Source organism: Alligator sinensis, unplaced genomic scaffold (assembly GCF_000455745.1).
Source record: "Alligator sinensis unplaced genomic scaffold, ASM45574v1 scaffold718_1, whole genome shotgun sequence".
In the NCBI taxonomy this organism is placed as follows: Eukaryota; Metazoa; Chordata; order Crocodylia; family Alligatoridae; genus Alligator; species Alligator sinensis.
The window spans coordinates 137,083-153,418 of NW_005842891.1; the positions used below are offsets into that span (position 1 = coordinate 137,083).

At 38.9% G+C, this 16,336-nt stretch overlaps 1 protein-coding gene across 10 annotated transcripts in view; it reads right to left on the bottom strand.

The window, feature by feature from the left end:
• SIPA1L1 (signal induced proliferation associated 1 like 1) overlaps positions 1 to 16,336 on the bottom strand; it is a 402,079-nt gene that overhangs the window by 6,821 nt on the left and 378,922 nt on the right. For all 10 annotated transcript variants that reach the window (XM_025192115.1, XM_025192109.1, XM_025192111.1 and 7 more), the window contains 4 exons: positions 15,167 to 15,612; positions 8,532 to 8,774; positions 7,279 to 7,444; positions 2,924 to 3,146 (listed from right to left, as the gene is read on the bottom strand). In XM_025192115.1, coding sequence (XP_025047900.1) covers positions 2,924 to 3,146; positions 7,279 to 7,444; positions 8,532 to 8,774; positions 15,167 to 15,612 — 1,078 coding nt within the window. The remainder of the gene's footprint in view (positions 1 to 2,923; positions 3,147 to 7,278; positions 7,445 to 8,531; positions 8,775 to 15,166; positions 15,613 to 16,336) is intronic.

Consider the following 16,336-nt stretch of genomic DNA (forward strand, 5'->3'; position numbering starts at 1 on the left):
CTTTCTCACATGCTAAAGTCTGTTGATTGGGGCTCTTCCCTTGCCACGCAGACCATTTAAGGCAATGAAACACATGAACAGGCCTCCCAAGACTCTCCATGTGTGATGCACTTTTCCTAGGGGCTGGGAATGGTTAAGAACTTCTCAGACAACCCAGAAAATGAGGTGCTTTCAAAGATTTGTCCAGGGCTAATGCATTTTCCTAGTCTCTACCTGGGTTAGCAAGGCCTGCAAAGCAGCTGGGTAGCACCCTCCTTCAGGTCTGGCTGCTCTGAGAAAGCACAAGGTGATCAAGACACTGAATGGCTCAATTTGGGCTTTCTGTGCAGAAGGAGCTGTGGAAAAAAAGGCTCTAGAGCTCTAGAACTGGCCCATCAGGATTTAAACATTGGATTAAAAGAGCTGCCAACACGTCAGCTCACAGTCAGAAGCGTGACATGCAAGGCCATTCTTCCTCTCTCTCTCTCTCATGCCGATTCCATTTTTTCAATTTAACTGTAATATTGTGGCAAATTCCTTGTAACCAGACTTCTGAATGTCCTTGTTTTGAATGTTTGCTTTTTGATAAAGGCTCTCCAAGAATGCTGGAGCCCAAAGTCATGTTACTGATAACTGCTTTCAACTAATTTTAGTCAAAGTTTTTTGTCTGGGGAATATGAGTTTAAAGAGCAATCACAGCACTGTTGTTGCTTAGAAGCTTCTGACCTCCCTGACAGCTTGTACAGGCCCTTGTTTTACTTCACGCATAGCAGACATTGCAAGCCCTTGATATAGTGCCGTGGGAAGAGTAGGATGCATCTCCACAAGTATGTGGATCTCTGAGATGGTCAGTTTATGATTTAGGGGAAAGAAACATGGAACTGAAAGAAAATGAAACAAGTAATCACTTACAAATGTTTGTCTTTTAAAGGTATTAACTGGATCATCAATTAAGACAGAATGAGAAGTCAGAATATTTTATTTCATGTTTCCCCTTCACATCATTTGAAGAGCAGCTTTGGAGGTACAGCTTTACTAATACGTTTAAAGAACTAAATAAGTAAACGGAAGTCAGATCTTGGGTGGGATTAAATATCCAGTCCTACTCAAACTCCCTCCCCAGAGGCACGTAGGCAGCAGACAATGTTTGCATCACTCGCATATTCGGTCCTTTTATCGCAGAGACCTAAATTTTATAGAAAACCCCCAAACCCATTTTGGTGCCACCACATTAAACCCATGCTCCAGAACTAGTAAGAGGATTCTTGACTTTGGCATGGAGAAGAAAATGACAGAGCAGACAGGCTTCTATTTGGAGAATATAAGGGGCTAAATACAAAGGAACCATGTTCCAAGGGCACACAAGTGCTCTTCCATCATTCATTTTCTGACCCAGACACTAAGATGTTATTTTCATAAGTGTGAAGAGGTGTAACCGAGTTTGAAGAAAAAAAAAAAAGAATACTCATAAAGAGAAGGACTAAAGGGGCTTCATTCCCCTTCTTTCATGAGAAGTATGTTAAATGGCAGCAACTGTTCCCAGACATGTGAAATTCAGCACCTCTTAATTTGTGCCTAATGATGGGGCAACTGAAGTGTCTGAAGATAGATTTTTTCCAGCAGTCTTCAGTTTCAGAAAACATCTCATGCACATCTGATGACAATCAAGGGGCCAAATGGACTTTCCTGTGACACAGGAGACAGTTTTTTTCCCTAGTTTTAGAGGTATGGTGGGATAGGCTGAAGAGTATTATACTTTTATTCATGACACCTGTTTTGATAACAGTTATGGACAGACAAATGCCCACAATGATAAACAAATTTAGAAAGATTACAATTATATAATAGGAATCAGAATTTCCTACAACAGCTAGTCAGATTTTACGTGCTGGTTATCTGTTCTTTTGGGGGGGTCCCTTGTGCACTGAACTTTGGGTAGCTTTTCTCTGCTTGATCTGGTTTGTCATGTCTTTGTTTTTCAACACATCCACTGTTTAAATTTCAAAGTCTATTTCTGCATGCCAGCCATGTAACATCATCATCATTGTGATCAGGCTGAGCAAAACTGCAGCTCAAAACTCAAAACTGGAGAAGATCAAAGGACTGGATGGAAATGGTCAGCATTTTAGCTGGATCTTGGTTAAGTGCTTATATGCTGCTGCACTTATTGGTATGCAAACATTCATATTTTTCATCATAACATGCATTATAACATGGACAAACAAACAGCTATAAGTTTCTAAAAGACATTATAGAACATCCCCATACGGGGAGACCTATTAAAGCATTTCTCCAAGTCAAAATTAAATGATCAGAAAACATATATTTATTTATATAAATATGAGGTACGGTGGGAATCTGTGAAAATCCCCAACCCACTTAGCATCAGGAGATTCAGCTGTAAGTAATCTATGTTATGCTGCATAATCTTCTTGAGGGTCTTCACTAGACTAATGGAGGCATTTTGAATATCCCTTGCACAACAACTTAAATACAGTATCTTTTTCCAATTACATTTTAATGCCTGATCAAAATGTTTAAATAGACTCAAAACCTGCAGTTTGTAGCGCATGAATCTGAATCCAGGATCAGCTACTGCAATAAAGATTTTATTAAGGGATTCAGAATCCCCAAATGTCCATAGGCATTTATTCATTTGGTGGTATTCATTTGTCAGTACTTCTTTGCTCCTATAACCATAGATTAAAAGAGTTGATACTAAAACAGGCATTAGTTACTCTCAAGGGTACACATAATTGGCTCATTGGTTCACCTAGTCTTGATTCCTGTTGTCAGCACTGTTGAAAACATGATGCTAAAGCAGGAGGCAAACTCCCATAAACATATGTATCTGACCTACTATTCAATGCTGCATCCAGGTTTTTGTTCAAGGAACCACCCCAACATCTTTCCTTTTCCACGGGAAAGATAGAAATGTACTTACCATGCAATGATTTCATTCCTAATGTATATGATGGCCTCCGTAAGGGTAATGACTTTGGGAGAGACGGGTATGTGCTGCTGAAAAGGACATCATTTGGCAGGGCTTGGTCCAGAAGTGAGGCCCGTGAGGTGAAGAAGTGTTCCCTTTGACCACTGTAAATACTCTCATCTGACAGGGTTCTCTGCAAGGCACGCCTTGTGGTAGGAGTGCTAGGGAATGGAGACTGAGAGCAGGGAGACATGTGAATATAAATTCATAAGAGTGCATCAGGAAATGGCAACATTTCAAACATCTGCTAAATGAATTTTAGTCAATCTCTACTTGTATAAGAAAAAAGGTGTTAGTAGGCCCAATGTTCTTCAAACTGGACAGAAAGACTGCTTTGGAAGACATCAAGAGTAGATGACCTATTAGACCTTTTTCACCATTTTGACCACACAAATAACATCCTCAAGGAGTGTATGGATTAGATGTAGAACATGCATACTAAGGATGATGCTCACAGAAATATGCTAAGTGATACCTAAAACCAAAAGTTCTCCCTAAATTACTTTGTTCTACTCTATCCTTAGAGCACAGACAGCTAGGAAGATGTCAGCTGACTACAAGCCTCATGTAATAGGACAATTAAAGTCTGACAAACTAAAATTCTTTAGAGAGCTTTGAGTAAAAATTAAAACACAAAACACAGCTCTACTAATTGAATTCTCTAGAGCAGATGTGATTAAGTGCCTTTTGGAGAACTGCTCATTTGCACAGAGAAATATCTCTGTACACTAGGAAAACAGTTTAAACAGACGGTATTCTATTCCTGTGACTAAAGCCCACGCTGCTGTGTGGGAGAAAGGATGGAGGAGGAAATGGAGAGGGAAGGAGACAGGGAGCAGAGTTATTGCTTCTGAACACTGGAGGGCAATCTGCCAAAAAGAAAAAAAACTTACTGCTAAAAGGATCAGAAGCCCCTGCTATAATTTGCTGCAAGTTTTGTGTTTATGGTTAAAGAGCCTGAAATATAGTTAAAATGTTTTTTAAAAACCTGCTGATACCGTCCAAAAAAAGCCCTTAAGGAATAAGAATGAGACCATTTTACATGCTAATTGTTTGTTTATTCTGATAGTTCTTCTCCATAGGATTGTCTACACGAAGATGCAACATATATTCGGTTATTTGCTGAACAAAACAAATAATATAGGGTGCACACAAAGTTGGTCTTTATATAATGGAACTATGGAGATCTGGGATCAAACCTCATTAGGGACTTGCATAGAAATAGGACTTAGCTAACATGATTGGCATAGTGGCAACATTCTGGAATATCTGTCATAAGGTGAGCCTTGTATTTAAAGGCTGAGCAATAAAAAAACCAAACCAACAGTTCAATAATTAGGATTTTTACATTGGGTTGAGAATCACTCTGGCTTTTTCTTGCTGGGACCAAAAATCCAGTGAGAAGGTTTGTAATTTATAACCCACCAAAATCTCACAATATCTGTCCTGGCAGTTGAGTGGGGAAAGAACCAACTACCAAACACTGCAGCACATCTTGTGTTACAGATCCCAAACTTCCAGTGCCAAGCGTTAGAAAGTCAAAGTATGATGAATGCCACACCTATAAACTATTGGTCTGCTAACCTCTGACTGCTAAGTGAATTAATAGAGTAGAAACAATGCAAGCAGGAAAGTGAAAAGGAGACTAACAAGGGAAATGAGAAGATGGCAAAAGTGAAAGGTATGAAAAGGAAAGGACTAGGTGAAGAGATAAAGATGAAGAACAGAAAAAAATAGTAAGAAACTAAAAGAAGCTTCTGTCCTATGAAGAAACAGTCCCTCTTGCTAACTAACTATTAGACAAAAAAAAAAAAAAAGAATTCGGATGCTAAGTAGAGACTATGGCACATTACCTAAGGTGCAGTATAAATTGTGTGCAGTGAAGAGAAATGATGGCCATTTTAAAACCCTAACACTTGTTTCCATTATTGGCGAAACACTCTATTACTACGACATTTCAGCAGGTTACTAGTCTGGTGAGCTGACACACTGATCACAGTCACCAGAACAAAGGATATTGAAAGAGTGGACTCAGTGACACCAAGGTGGTCATAGAAAAGACTCACTATAAATACAGAATATTCTTGGTCTCTGGGACAATTAGTTGTTTAAATGGAATGAAATTTCTCACAAAGACAACAGCCTCCTGCTAAAATGTGTCAGGAAAAAGATACTTCCCATCTCCTAATGCGGTGGTGTTCAATAGGACTGTGCAAAATTTCGCCAGCCATTTCGTTTTGACACTGTTTTGACCAATTTCGAGGTTGAAACAGCAAAATTAGAACAAAACAAAGGCCGTTGAAATAGCCTTGAAACAAAACAAGGCGAGTCGAAACATTTTGAAAGTTGAAATGTTTCGACCATAGGCTGGGGATGGGAAGTGAGTCCAGCTGGGCTGACTTCCCATCCCCAGTGTAAGATCTGGCAGGGAACAGGAAGTCAGCCCAGCTGGGTTGACTCCCCATCCTCTGTGCTAGATCCCCAACACCGGCGCTAGATCGTGCCGTGGCAGGAGGCAGCCCAGCTGGGCTGCTTTCCCATCCCCCACGCTAGATCATAGCGGCTGCCTCCTGCCCCCAGTGTGATCTAGCTGGGCTGACTTCCCAGCCCCAGCGAAACATCAAAACAGCGTCGAAACAGTACAGCTGTTTCAACTCGAAATGTAATTCGAAATGGAACGCTGTTCCATCAAACCATTGAAACTCATGGCAAAATGGAATGGTGCCATTTCGCACAGCCCTGGTGTTCAACCTTCAGCCCATGGAGCTGTGCCTTCTGGCCCACAGGGCTCTCAAATCTCTGGAGCTGTGGAGGTGGGGGACTGGTGGCAGCATTACTTGCCACTCCCCTGCTGCCAAATTTCCAGACCCATACAGGCCAGATAAGTGGCACTGTGTGCTAGATCAGGCCAGAACACAATTGTGACAGTGTGTGGACCCCAGCATGATGGGTCATTCTGTGGCCAGATCTGAGTGTGTGAGGTTGGGTTGGCTTGCAGCTGGATCTGAGCACATGGGATCAGGCTGGCATATGGCTGGATCTGTTATAAAGGATCACACCTGTGGACCACTCCCGTGCACCTTTCCTATGTGGGATTCAGTCTGAAGACTCACCCTGCACGCAACTCATCTAGCCCATGGGGCCACAAGGTTCGGCAGACCTGTCCTAAGGTTTTTTTCCCTCCTCATAAAAACAACATGCAGTTAAAAAATTTCTTGCCCGTGGCTAATTTTTTGCCTTCCAGCCTCAAAAATGATAACTGAAATAATCTGTATCTAGACCTGTTACTTACAAGTTTTAATAAGCCTCTTTGGGTTTTGACAAGAGGAGAAAGAAGTTGCAAGCTCTCTTTTGCATGGTTGCTGTGGAAACCATTTGGGCCTTAGGTGATGAGCCTGAGCTGTTAAGCAGTGACTTAGTACACTATAGAAATCAAGACTCTCCCTTGCAAATGATCACATGATCTTTTATATTAATGTTTAAAAATTTAAGTCTGTATTACTGTTAATGAAAACTTAGAAGATATTTCTGTATTAGATTTTTCTGTATAAATATTTAAGATTTAGAAGCATACTAGGTCATTGCACAATGAGCAATAGGCACTCAAGAAAGGCACTAAAGCAAGCATGTATGTTGCAAGAAGGTTCAGTACTTTGTCAACATGCCTCTCCTCGACTGCTTGTAATCAAAGAGTGGAAGGACCATTCAAATAAGCAAGTCATACAATCAGTCCCAGATAGCGTCTTTTATTTTGTATACTAGTCTCTGCAATGGCTTGTATGTGGAACTGGCATAATTGTGGGAGTATCAATACCATTCCCTAAATGCTACAGGTGAGAAACACTGGGGAAAATGGCAAGCCTCGTCTCCAAGCTGAGAAATCAGGGAAGATTACTGTTTTGGATTTTGTTTGTCTGCGATCAGTGCAAACAGAAACGTTTCACCTGAGACGCATCTATGCCCCCATATTAAGAAGCACTGAGTAGCTTCTGTTAAGAAGTGAATGCCTTCAACTTCCACGGGAGTTAAAGGTGTTTAGCATTCTCCAAGAACCACTCAACATCTTGCTGGTTCAGAGCTTTTATTTTGTTCTGAACAACAATGCACAATCTTTATGACTGATGCATGAGCCCATTAACAAAGGCCTTGGACCCAGATCTTCACCTGGTTTAATTCTGCACAGTACTATTGTGGTCAATGGATTTACACTTATCCACACCAGATTTAGATGTGCTACCTTAGCCTCTACCTGCTCTTGAATTTCACTTAATAGTGATAACAGAGCATAGCCCATTTATGTAACATACCTTGAAATTCTTCTGGGACTCTGGCGTTGGGCTGTCCAGATCAATCAGTTTCTTCAGCTCTTCCTCGACAGTGGACTTGGAGGACCCTTTGGGTGATGCCCGTAGATCTCTGGCTGATGCACGCAACCTAGGATGTGCCATTTCATTGCCATCACTCTGGTGACGTCTTAAAAGCAAGGGGACAGACACGTTCAGGATTCTTAACCATTTCACAGCCATAAATTAAACAAACAGTAAAGAATTCTCAGAATTTCTAGAGGGAAAACTGGGGTAGAGAAGACATGAAGGAGGGAAGTAGGAGATTGAGTCTTGCATAATACTGTTAAGTCCCATATAAATAAATATTCCTGTTAAAGGAATAAACCATCTGAAAGCTTTAATTTTCAATACGTATAATAATTATTATAATAAATGTCTCCATGGAGGAATTAACAGAATGTGTTTTCTGTACAAAGAACACATATAAAAAGCCTGTTAAATTAACCTGAGTGTGTCTATTTTTTAAATTGGCTTGTATTGTATAACTTCTACAAAATAGTTTTCTGCTAGCCTCTCTTTTCCAGCATTCCCCATGGTTGTAAATCATTGGTATTATTTGGTAATGGTGTGCTTCACATCCACAAAGGTCTTCAAGCACCTCAGACTGCCAGATCTTCCAGTCTCAAAAGGCAGTGGGCCAGTTATTTGTAAACGTATTCTCCCAACTACTTCTTTTCATGGTCACCTGAGACCACAAACCATGAAACCCTTACAGTTAGGGCATGCCTACAATAGAAAGAGTTTCAGTATAAAGTAGAGATAGCTGAAGTAAACTTAAACAAGCTGGCATAGGTAACTGCAACAGTCTAGCTGTGGCAGCAATGAGCTCTATGTTGGTTAATTTAGTTTGCCATGATGACACATGGCAGTGTGCAGGACAGGTACATGTGAAAATAAATCATCTCCTGGAGTTAAGAGGAAACCAATACTCAGAGTTGCTTTAAGAATTTTCTTAAAGAAAAATCCCATAGAATTTAATAAGGCTAAAATAAATAGAAATTAATCTGAAAGCTTTTTAAAAAAATTAACAGAGAATGACAACCTCGCAATTGAATTTTCAAGCCAAAATATAGAGCAAACATTAAGTTTTATAAGAAAATTATATTACATGAAATGCTCTAAGGCTTTTCCATACAGGAAATTTCTTTGGATTTCAACGCTTCTTTTGTGCTTAAAGTTAACAACCAAACAACAGAACCAAAAAACACTCTTACTTTCTTGTATCCATAAACCCCACAGAGTTTATTGTCCCTTCTGGTTTTTTCCATCCAATCAGGTACTTGCTAGTAGCACCCTGGCGTGGGTAGAAAGTCCTAGGACCAGAAGAGGAGGAGGAGGAGGAGGAGGAGAAAGGAGGTGCGAGCTGCGGGGAAGTAGCAGAATGAAGCTCTTCTTTAGGTGAACTTCTGGCACTGGTGAAAACAACTGGGCTGGCAGAATGTCGTGAGCTCATGGTACTGGGAGAGAAGCATAAAGACAAAGCTTCACTTAGGTATATGCTTTTGCATCTTGCATAACAGCTTTTAAAGCTGCTTTTTAGAGCTGACTGGAACACAAGTTATTACTCTTATTATCTAGTATAAAATGTGTAATAATATTGCACATCTCTAGCATTTTCCATTAAAGGATCACAACAGACTTGCCAAATATCAGTGAACCAAACTTCTTAAGCCACACATGAGGACCAAAACTGTCATCCCCAATTTATAAATAAGGAACATCCAGCTCAGAAAGGTTGTGCGCCTTCAAGGTAACACAGGAAGCCTGTGGCTAGGCTAGCAAGAAAACCCAGGTCTGATTTCTAGTTAGTTTCATCCACAGAACCATCTGTATCAATTTTAGGATGTATAATTTTAGAGTTGTAATTGCTGAGATTTTTAAAGCAATAAGTGGATATACACTGCTAGCCTTATTCATTACTGCTTATTTAGAAGCAACTAGCATCACAGCTGATAAAGGCATCATGAGACCACATTGTCTATGGGGTGAAAAATGGCAGTGTTTGAGAGCCTTGGTGACACACTAACATTTTGCAGTAACAGAAGTTTCATTTCAGTCTTATTATAAAAGGGCAGGAGATAGAAGGGAAAGAAAAAAATCATTAGAACAAATGAGAGATCTGACATGCTAGGAATTGGTATGTATAAAAATACTGAATGATTCCCTCGATAGAACTTGGGCAATATTATCAGTAAGAAAGAGCTGCACTGACTGCACAATGTGGACTTACCATTGAGGTCCAACAGCTGAGGACTTTACAAGGACAGAAACATCATTCTTCTGAGAGGTTGTGTGTTATGTTGACCATGATCAATGGAGTTGCCTGGGTGCCTAGCACTTTAAAAGCCAGTTTTCAAATTCAAAAGTTTAAGATAAAAAATAAAAATGATAGGATTGCTAACCATGGTAGGAGTCCTCCTTTATTATTTTACAGTCATAAAATAAGCAGTTAATCAAATAGTGAAATCATTTGGTTGATACACACTTTCTGAAAAGTAGGCCAGGCCTTGATAGTCTAGATGGGCCAGACCTCGAAGCCATGAGCCTGAATTATTTTCAGTCTCATTTAGACTTTCCAAAAAAGTTTCAGGGGAAAGCAAGCAACACTGGGAAGCAGAGAGAGAGGCTGGTTAATATATACAATTTCCTTCTTCCTATCATCCAATGTAAATGGCAGATTGGTAAGAGCAATTTTATTAATTTATTCCTAATGGAATAAATGCCAATGTACTGAAATAATCTAGAACCTCTTGTGGGAGGCCTTGGACTCTATCTATAAGGTAGGTATATTATTGTGTCAAACTAGGCCTTAATTAGAAAGAGTTTTTTTTCCCTTCCTTTTAATATCATCCATACATAACCAACTAGATAAAGCATGAGAAGACACAGAATGACTGAGTCCAATTTGTTTGCAGGATAGGAGGAAATCCCTAAGGGAATTATTTCATATTTTTATAGTAGTGTTGCAGTGATTTTGTAGTCATGATGGTCCAGGAAATATGCAAGAGGCAAGGATTTTTGTGGGTGATATCTTTTATTGGACCAACTGCATGGTTAGATTAGATTTTCAAAGACAGTTGGTCCACTAAAAGATATCACCCACAAAAATCCTTGTCTCAGCTTTTTATTTACTTATTTATTTGTTGATATGACATTTTTTTCTTGTAGTAAACAGGAACATAAGACTTTAAGACTACATAATGATTTTCTTTAAAAAAACTGGCAATCATTTTTAACTACAAATACAGAAAATGTTGGGTATATATGCTGTGCTAGAATATCTTAATATGTTTTAAGGACTTCACAATCTATAACACTGCGTATGTGCATTTTTCTTCTCTACATCAAGTGCTTCAGGGACAAGTAGGTCTAGCATTTGAAACAAATGGCCATCAGGTATAGAGTAGCATCTGATTGCAAAATAAAAATTAGCTGGATGGCTGAATTAACTATAGTTGAATGACCTGACCATGTTTGGCCTAACAGCAATTCTCCTATGATCCTGTCATCTCTTGATTGAGAGAGATATGAACAAATGTTTTCATTTGCTTCTGAAACAATTACGGAAGGTATTCAAAACATCAATGATGGTCACCGACTGTCCATCAAGTTCATACTAATGATGAGATACTTTATGTAATATCTCACCTATGTGTAAATTTCCAAGGTCTTTGCAAAAGACAATATTGTTATTCCTATTCTACAGATATTGAAATCAAGGCAAAGTAGTATTGAGCAACTTGCCCAAGGACACAAATTTGTGTGAAAAAATCCAAATTCCTCATTTCCAGTTGCATGCCTGATCAAAAGCTTTTTTCGGTTTATATTTTTTTAAATAAGTCTACTCAGGTCCTTGGATTCAGCTGACCATCATTTCTTCCCATTATATGCCAGCAAGTGTCTGACTGACTGGTGGGAGGTAAAGGACTTTGTGTACAAGAACAGCCTGCATTTTAAAGGTGTAGTCCACATGGAAATGCAGATCACAAATGTTGTCCTCTTGTGCCTTGCAGAAACACTTTTATTGAGAAAGCAGAGAAATGGAAGTGAAACAGAAGTAGGTTCCATTAACAAACATAGGTTTTCTTCTTTTTTAGAGAGACATTTCTATTCATGCTGAGCAAACTAAGTACATTTGTGAGGGGCATCGTCATTGTCAAGTGAAACCATGAGAAGCTGCATATATTTAAAGACATTTTAAAAGGGCTGTTTTGTTATTAAATGTTTTATAATTCAGAATGGGTATGTAATTCCAGAGTGGATGTTTTTCCTTTTCTATAGTAAAATTAATATTCCCACCATTTTTGAGAACTCTTTAGTGTTACTAAAAAAATATAAAGACAATGGTATTAGTGAAGAGCAAAGGGAAGGCTTATAAATAATTTCTAGCTACATTCAGTGTGTTTATTTTTACCTATTACTATGCAGGTGTTTCTCTGAAGAGAACAAGGTTAAACAACACAAGTTAAACAGATTAAACAAGATCTAAACAGCCAAGAACACATGAATTATGCAAGCAGCAGTAGGTGGCAAAGGAACAAGAGAAGTGCTTTATTTTTATTTTTTGCTGTCCATTATTTTTAAATTGCAGTCTCCTATAGGGACTTGTAAATACATTTTGAATAAGTTTTGCGGTGCTCAGTAATATAATGTGAACACTCTTAGGGCTGGCCTGGTGCTTTACTGGCAGCATATTGTATTGTTGACACAGAGGAGACCAAACTTCCCATTTTGCAAGTTGGCACAACGAAGACAATGGGGCTCTGCACAAGTCAAGTAGCTTCCCTGTTGAATGGGACCAAAGTTTAAAGGAAATAGGTCTGAGCCAACAGATGGGAAAAAAACATCATGGAGGCAGCACATTCAATCCCTGGGAAGCACTTGAAGTAGTTCCAATCATCTCTAAATGGAACTGTGTCCAGACCTTGATCTAAAAATGAATTGTTTTTATACTGAGCACAAGAGTATCCAAAAAAACCATACAGTAGATCCTATCTGCCTTCTCTCTGCAGTACCTGAAGAAGAATCCTAGATGAACTATTAAAACTATTTTCCAATAAAAAAAATTATAAAAAAATAGTTTAATACCATTCGGGGTTGGCAATACTAGCAATTATGATTTTAGTTTTGACAGTGAGGACCCTAAGAGACCATCAAGCTAAGAAGCACATGAAAGTTTGAAATGATTAATATGCTCCTTTTTTATTCAAGGAAATTCAAGAGATCAACACATATGGTTTCAGCTAATGACATTCAGATCTAATGATTCTGTGTAATTACCACCCTACATAATACAATTCTCCAAGGATGCAATGAGAAACCTGCACAATCATCAATAAAGATTTTGGGTAGGGAGGTGGAGACAGAAAATAAAATCTAGTCAGAAACACTGCTGCAAAAGTTAATCACTATAATTTAGATTTTGCCACCAATTCTCAGGTACAAGCTCCTTTATGCACTGTCAACTGATCTGCACACTAATTATTGTTCCTGTAGTTTAAAGACACAAACACTCTAATTTACAGTTATTTTATTTTCTCCATCTCTGTTCCTTTTGTCATTAAATTCCTTTTCTTCTAGCTCAGAACAATTGCTTCTATAGATCTTGAGACAGGCACTTTGAGGTCAGCAGGCAAAAGCCTGTAAAATGTGAAGACAATGGGATAACAAATTAAAGGTTGGGGGAGGGAAGTGCTATAGAAACAGAACAAATAAGATGTGTACCTGCTTTATTTATTAACTGCATTTTTAAAAATCAGTCACTCTTGACTTTCCTCTCTTCTTCCTTACCTGTCAGTAACCCTGACATTTTGTTGTGTCAAAGTACAAGTATAGTCTTTCTGGGAACAAAATATTAATGTTCCTGGTTTCAAGGAACTGAATATATTTTTTGAATATTACAAAAAAAATTAAAAATTAATGAAAGAATATGAGGTATCATCGTCTCCCTCCCCCCCCCTCGGCTGATAGACCAAATATTATCCATTAATTTTACAAGGTATTATAATTTCCCAATTAGGGTCTCCAAATTCTGTTTAAGAACTTGCTATACAATACTGCTCTTTGTAAAGAGCCGTATTTTTTATTTCTTTTCAATAAAGCAAACTAAGACTGTTGTATTTACTATAAACAAGAGTACCTTTATCAAGAAAGTTCAACAACATTCTGAAAAAAATACATTTAGAACAACTATTTTAGTGCAACTAGCAAAATAGGAGGTGGGTTAAACCAAATAAACTGCAGAGAAAATGCCGTGTTGTGAGACACTGCTATTGTACAATTAATAATTAATGAGACGATTTGATAGGCTATGCCTACAATCAAGTGTACTAGTCTGTATATAGCGCTCTAGTTGATGTTATCACATTTCTTTTCTTTTTCCTCTGACTGTCTTTATTCCTACAAATGAGTCAGTGCTATTCCCTGCACAGAGGAGAGAAAGCTAGAACCTCAAATCTACAAACACGTAATTACCGTTAGGAATACTTTCTCCCTTTAGTGTTTTGTTCTTAAATGTTCCTTCAGATATACTCGGCCTTTTTCTTCCCTTTTAAGAAGCTCCCTCTCAACAAAAAAGCTGCTGACAACTCTTCTGCAGTCAAAGGTTCTTGTACAAGATCCCCATGTTCAAGGCGGCAAATATTTCAATGTTAAGACATTTCTATAAGACCAAGCCTGCTTTTCCCAACAGAGGACCATTATGAGCAGTACAGCAGAGTGCTCAGTGATCTCTAATAAATGTCAAGAGGAAACTCACAAAACTATATTTGCCTTAAAAATTGCAGTAGAGGAGCATCAATTGACATTTTGTAAATTCATGTGAGCAATCCTCATCTGACCATCATGGCTGAGCTGAATCTCTCTCCCCTACCCCCTTCTGGCTGCTCAGGATCCACAAACTGTGCGCGCCCTTGCATCTCAGCCCTCTGAAGATCCCAGTCTGGTAACTTGCTCAGAGCATCCTTCAAGTGCACTGACAGCAGTGAGTTCAGTGGAAAGCACAGCCACAGACACTTCCATTCACATATACATCTGGAAGAGGAGGAGATGGTACCAAATCTGCATAGTGGACTAGGTTATGATTATGATAAATGTTTTTCCTTTAATATTTCACTTTCTTAATACTGTACAGGTATTTTTCATTTTAAAATGATCAACAGAATTTAAAAAAAGATTATATTTAGCATTCCTGGGATGCAAGCTAGAGGATCTAGAGTCTCTTTCACCTCTATTTTTTATGATAAATTTGGAAAGTAGGCACCTCAACTAAGGAGTTCAAATCACTTTTGTACATATATTCATTATTTCAATTTTACAAATAGAGGAAGTGAAGCAAAGAGGTAAAGCAACTGTCATGTCAAGGTCAGCAGCAGACTAGGTACTAGAATCTAGATGTCCCTCCTCAAAATCCTTTGCTTATACATTAGATCACACTGCTTCCCAGCAATGTTCTAAACAAAAAGACTGTGGGGAAAAAAATGCAGAGATGAGACTAAACTTCCCCATGAAAGAACAAAACCAAAATATTCCCAAATCAAACTAGGCATTAATTTTATTGATCCCATTGTTAACAATGATTTGAACAGCATTGCTTGCAATATGTTCCCTATACATATATCACACTATAAAACTCGTAGCGTCTTTGATAATGGAATAGCTTCTCCTGTTGGCACAAATGTTTAGTCTATAGCATAACAGCAACTCACCAGCAGGAGGTACAAAGAACAAATATAGTTTCCATTTTTAATGTGTACTTGGTTTTCCCTTAACACCCACTTCTCACCTCTGTTATATCAAAGAGAGGAAAAAAAGGTGGAAGGGACAATCAATCAATTCAAGAGAAAATTACCTTGTGTGTGAAACAGCATCACTTAGACTATAAGAGCTGTTCTCTCTTGTTAATGGATTGGAGGCTGGTTGACTCTTGGTGTGAATATCCAGGCTTAGCGAAGACTCTGTCTTTCGGTCTACAACATGGCTCTCTTTTTCTAAAGTCCTGTCTGCAATGGAGACTACTTCACTGGAGCTGTGCCACAGTGGTGCCACTTTCTCCTTTGTCAACCCTGATCGAGGAGATGTTGTTAAGGTTCCCAGAGAGGCTGTGCTGCCATGACTGGGGCCGTACGAAGTGGTGTCTATGCCACTATCTGCGGATGTTCCTTGAAGGTAGTTGTAGCTGTTCAGTTCTGACTCCATACGCTCTCCGCTGTCATACCACTTCTCCTCACTATGCACACTGGAGGCATTGCTAGAGAGAGTATTGCTACTGGAGTGGCTGGAGTAGTGGCTGTCAGACTACAAAAAAAATGTTTATAGGTTACAGGGATGGAGAAATGACAAAGGGGGCATGCCATGGCATGAAGAGCTCTCCTTTTACAAGCTGTTGAGGAGACTTAACTCAGAAATTCTAAGATTTCACTTCAGTGTAATTCAGGCGCTCAGTTGAACACCTGAGTTTTGACAGGCTGGGCACAAGTTTGGGCAGCCATGGCTTAATTTACTAGTGAAAGTCCAGTTTACTTGTAATTGTTCCAAACTATTTTAAACCATTTGCTTTAAAATGCTCTCATTTGTATTATGCTCAGAAAAAATGATCACTCATATTTAAGGTTATGGTACATAACTGTAACTTCAGAACACTGGAAAAGGGCCCATCACTTCAGTAGGATTTAAAATTAAAGACACTGCAGATTTCCGGATTTATGACTTCCTTTTTTAGAACTTGTGAACCTGTCAATCCATTGCAGAGGCTTGTATTAATTGAACTGATTACTTATCCAAAAATTTGATATGGGGTGAATAGGCCACTGACCTGGGGTTACAGTGGACTGTAAGCTGAATGAGCCAATAACATAGCATTTATGGCAGACAGATTCTAATAGTACATTGGGATGTATTAATGGGAATATTACAGGCAAGACATGGGAAGTGATTCTCCTACTTTATTCAGCACCAAGAAGGGCTTAGCTGAACTACTGCGAACAGTTCTAGGCTCAACCCTTCAAGAAACTTGTGGACA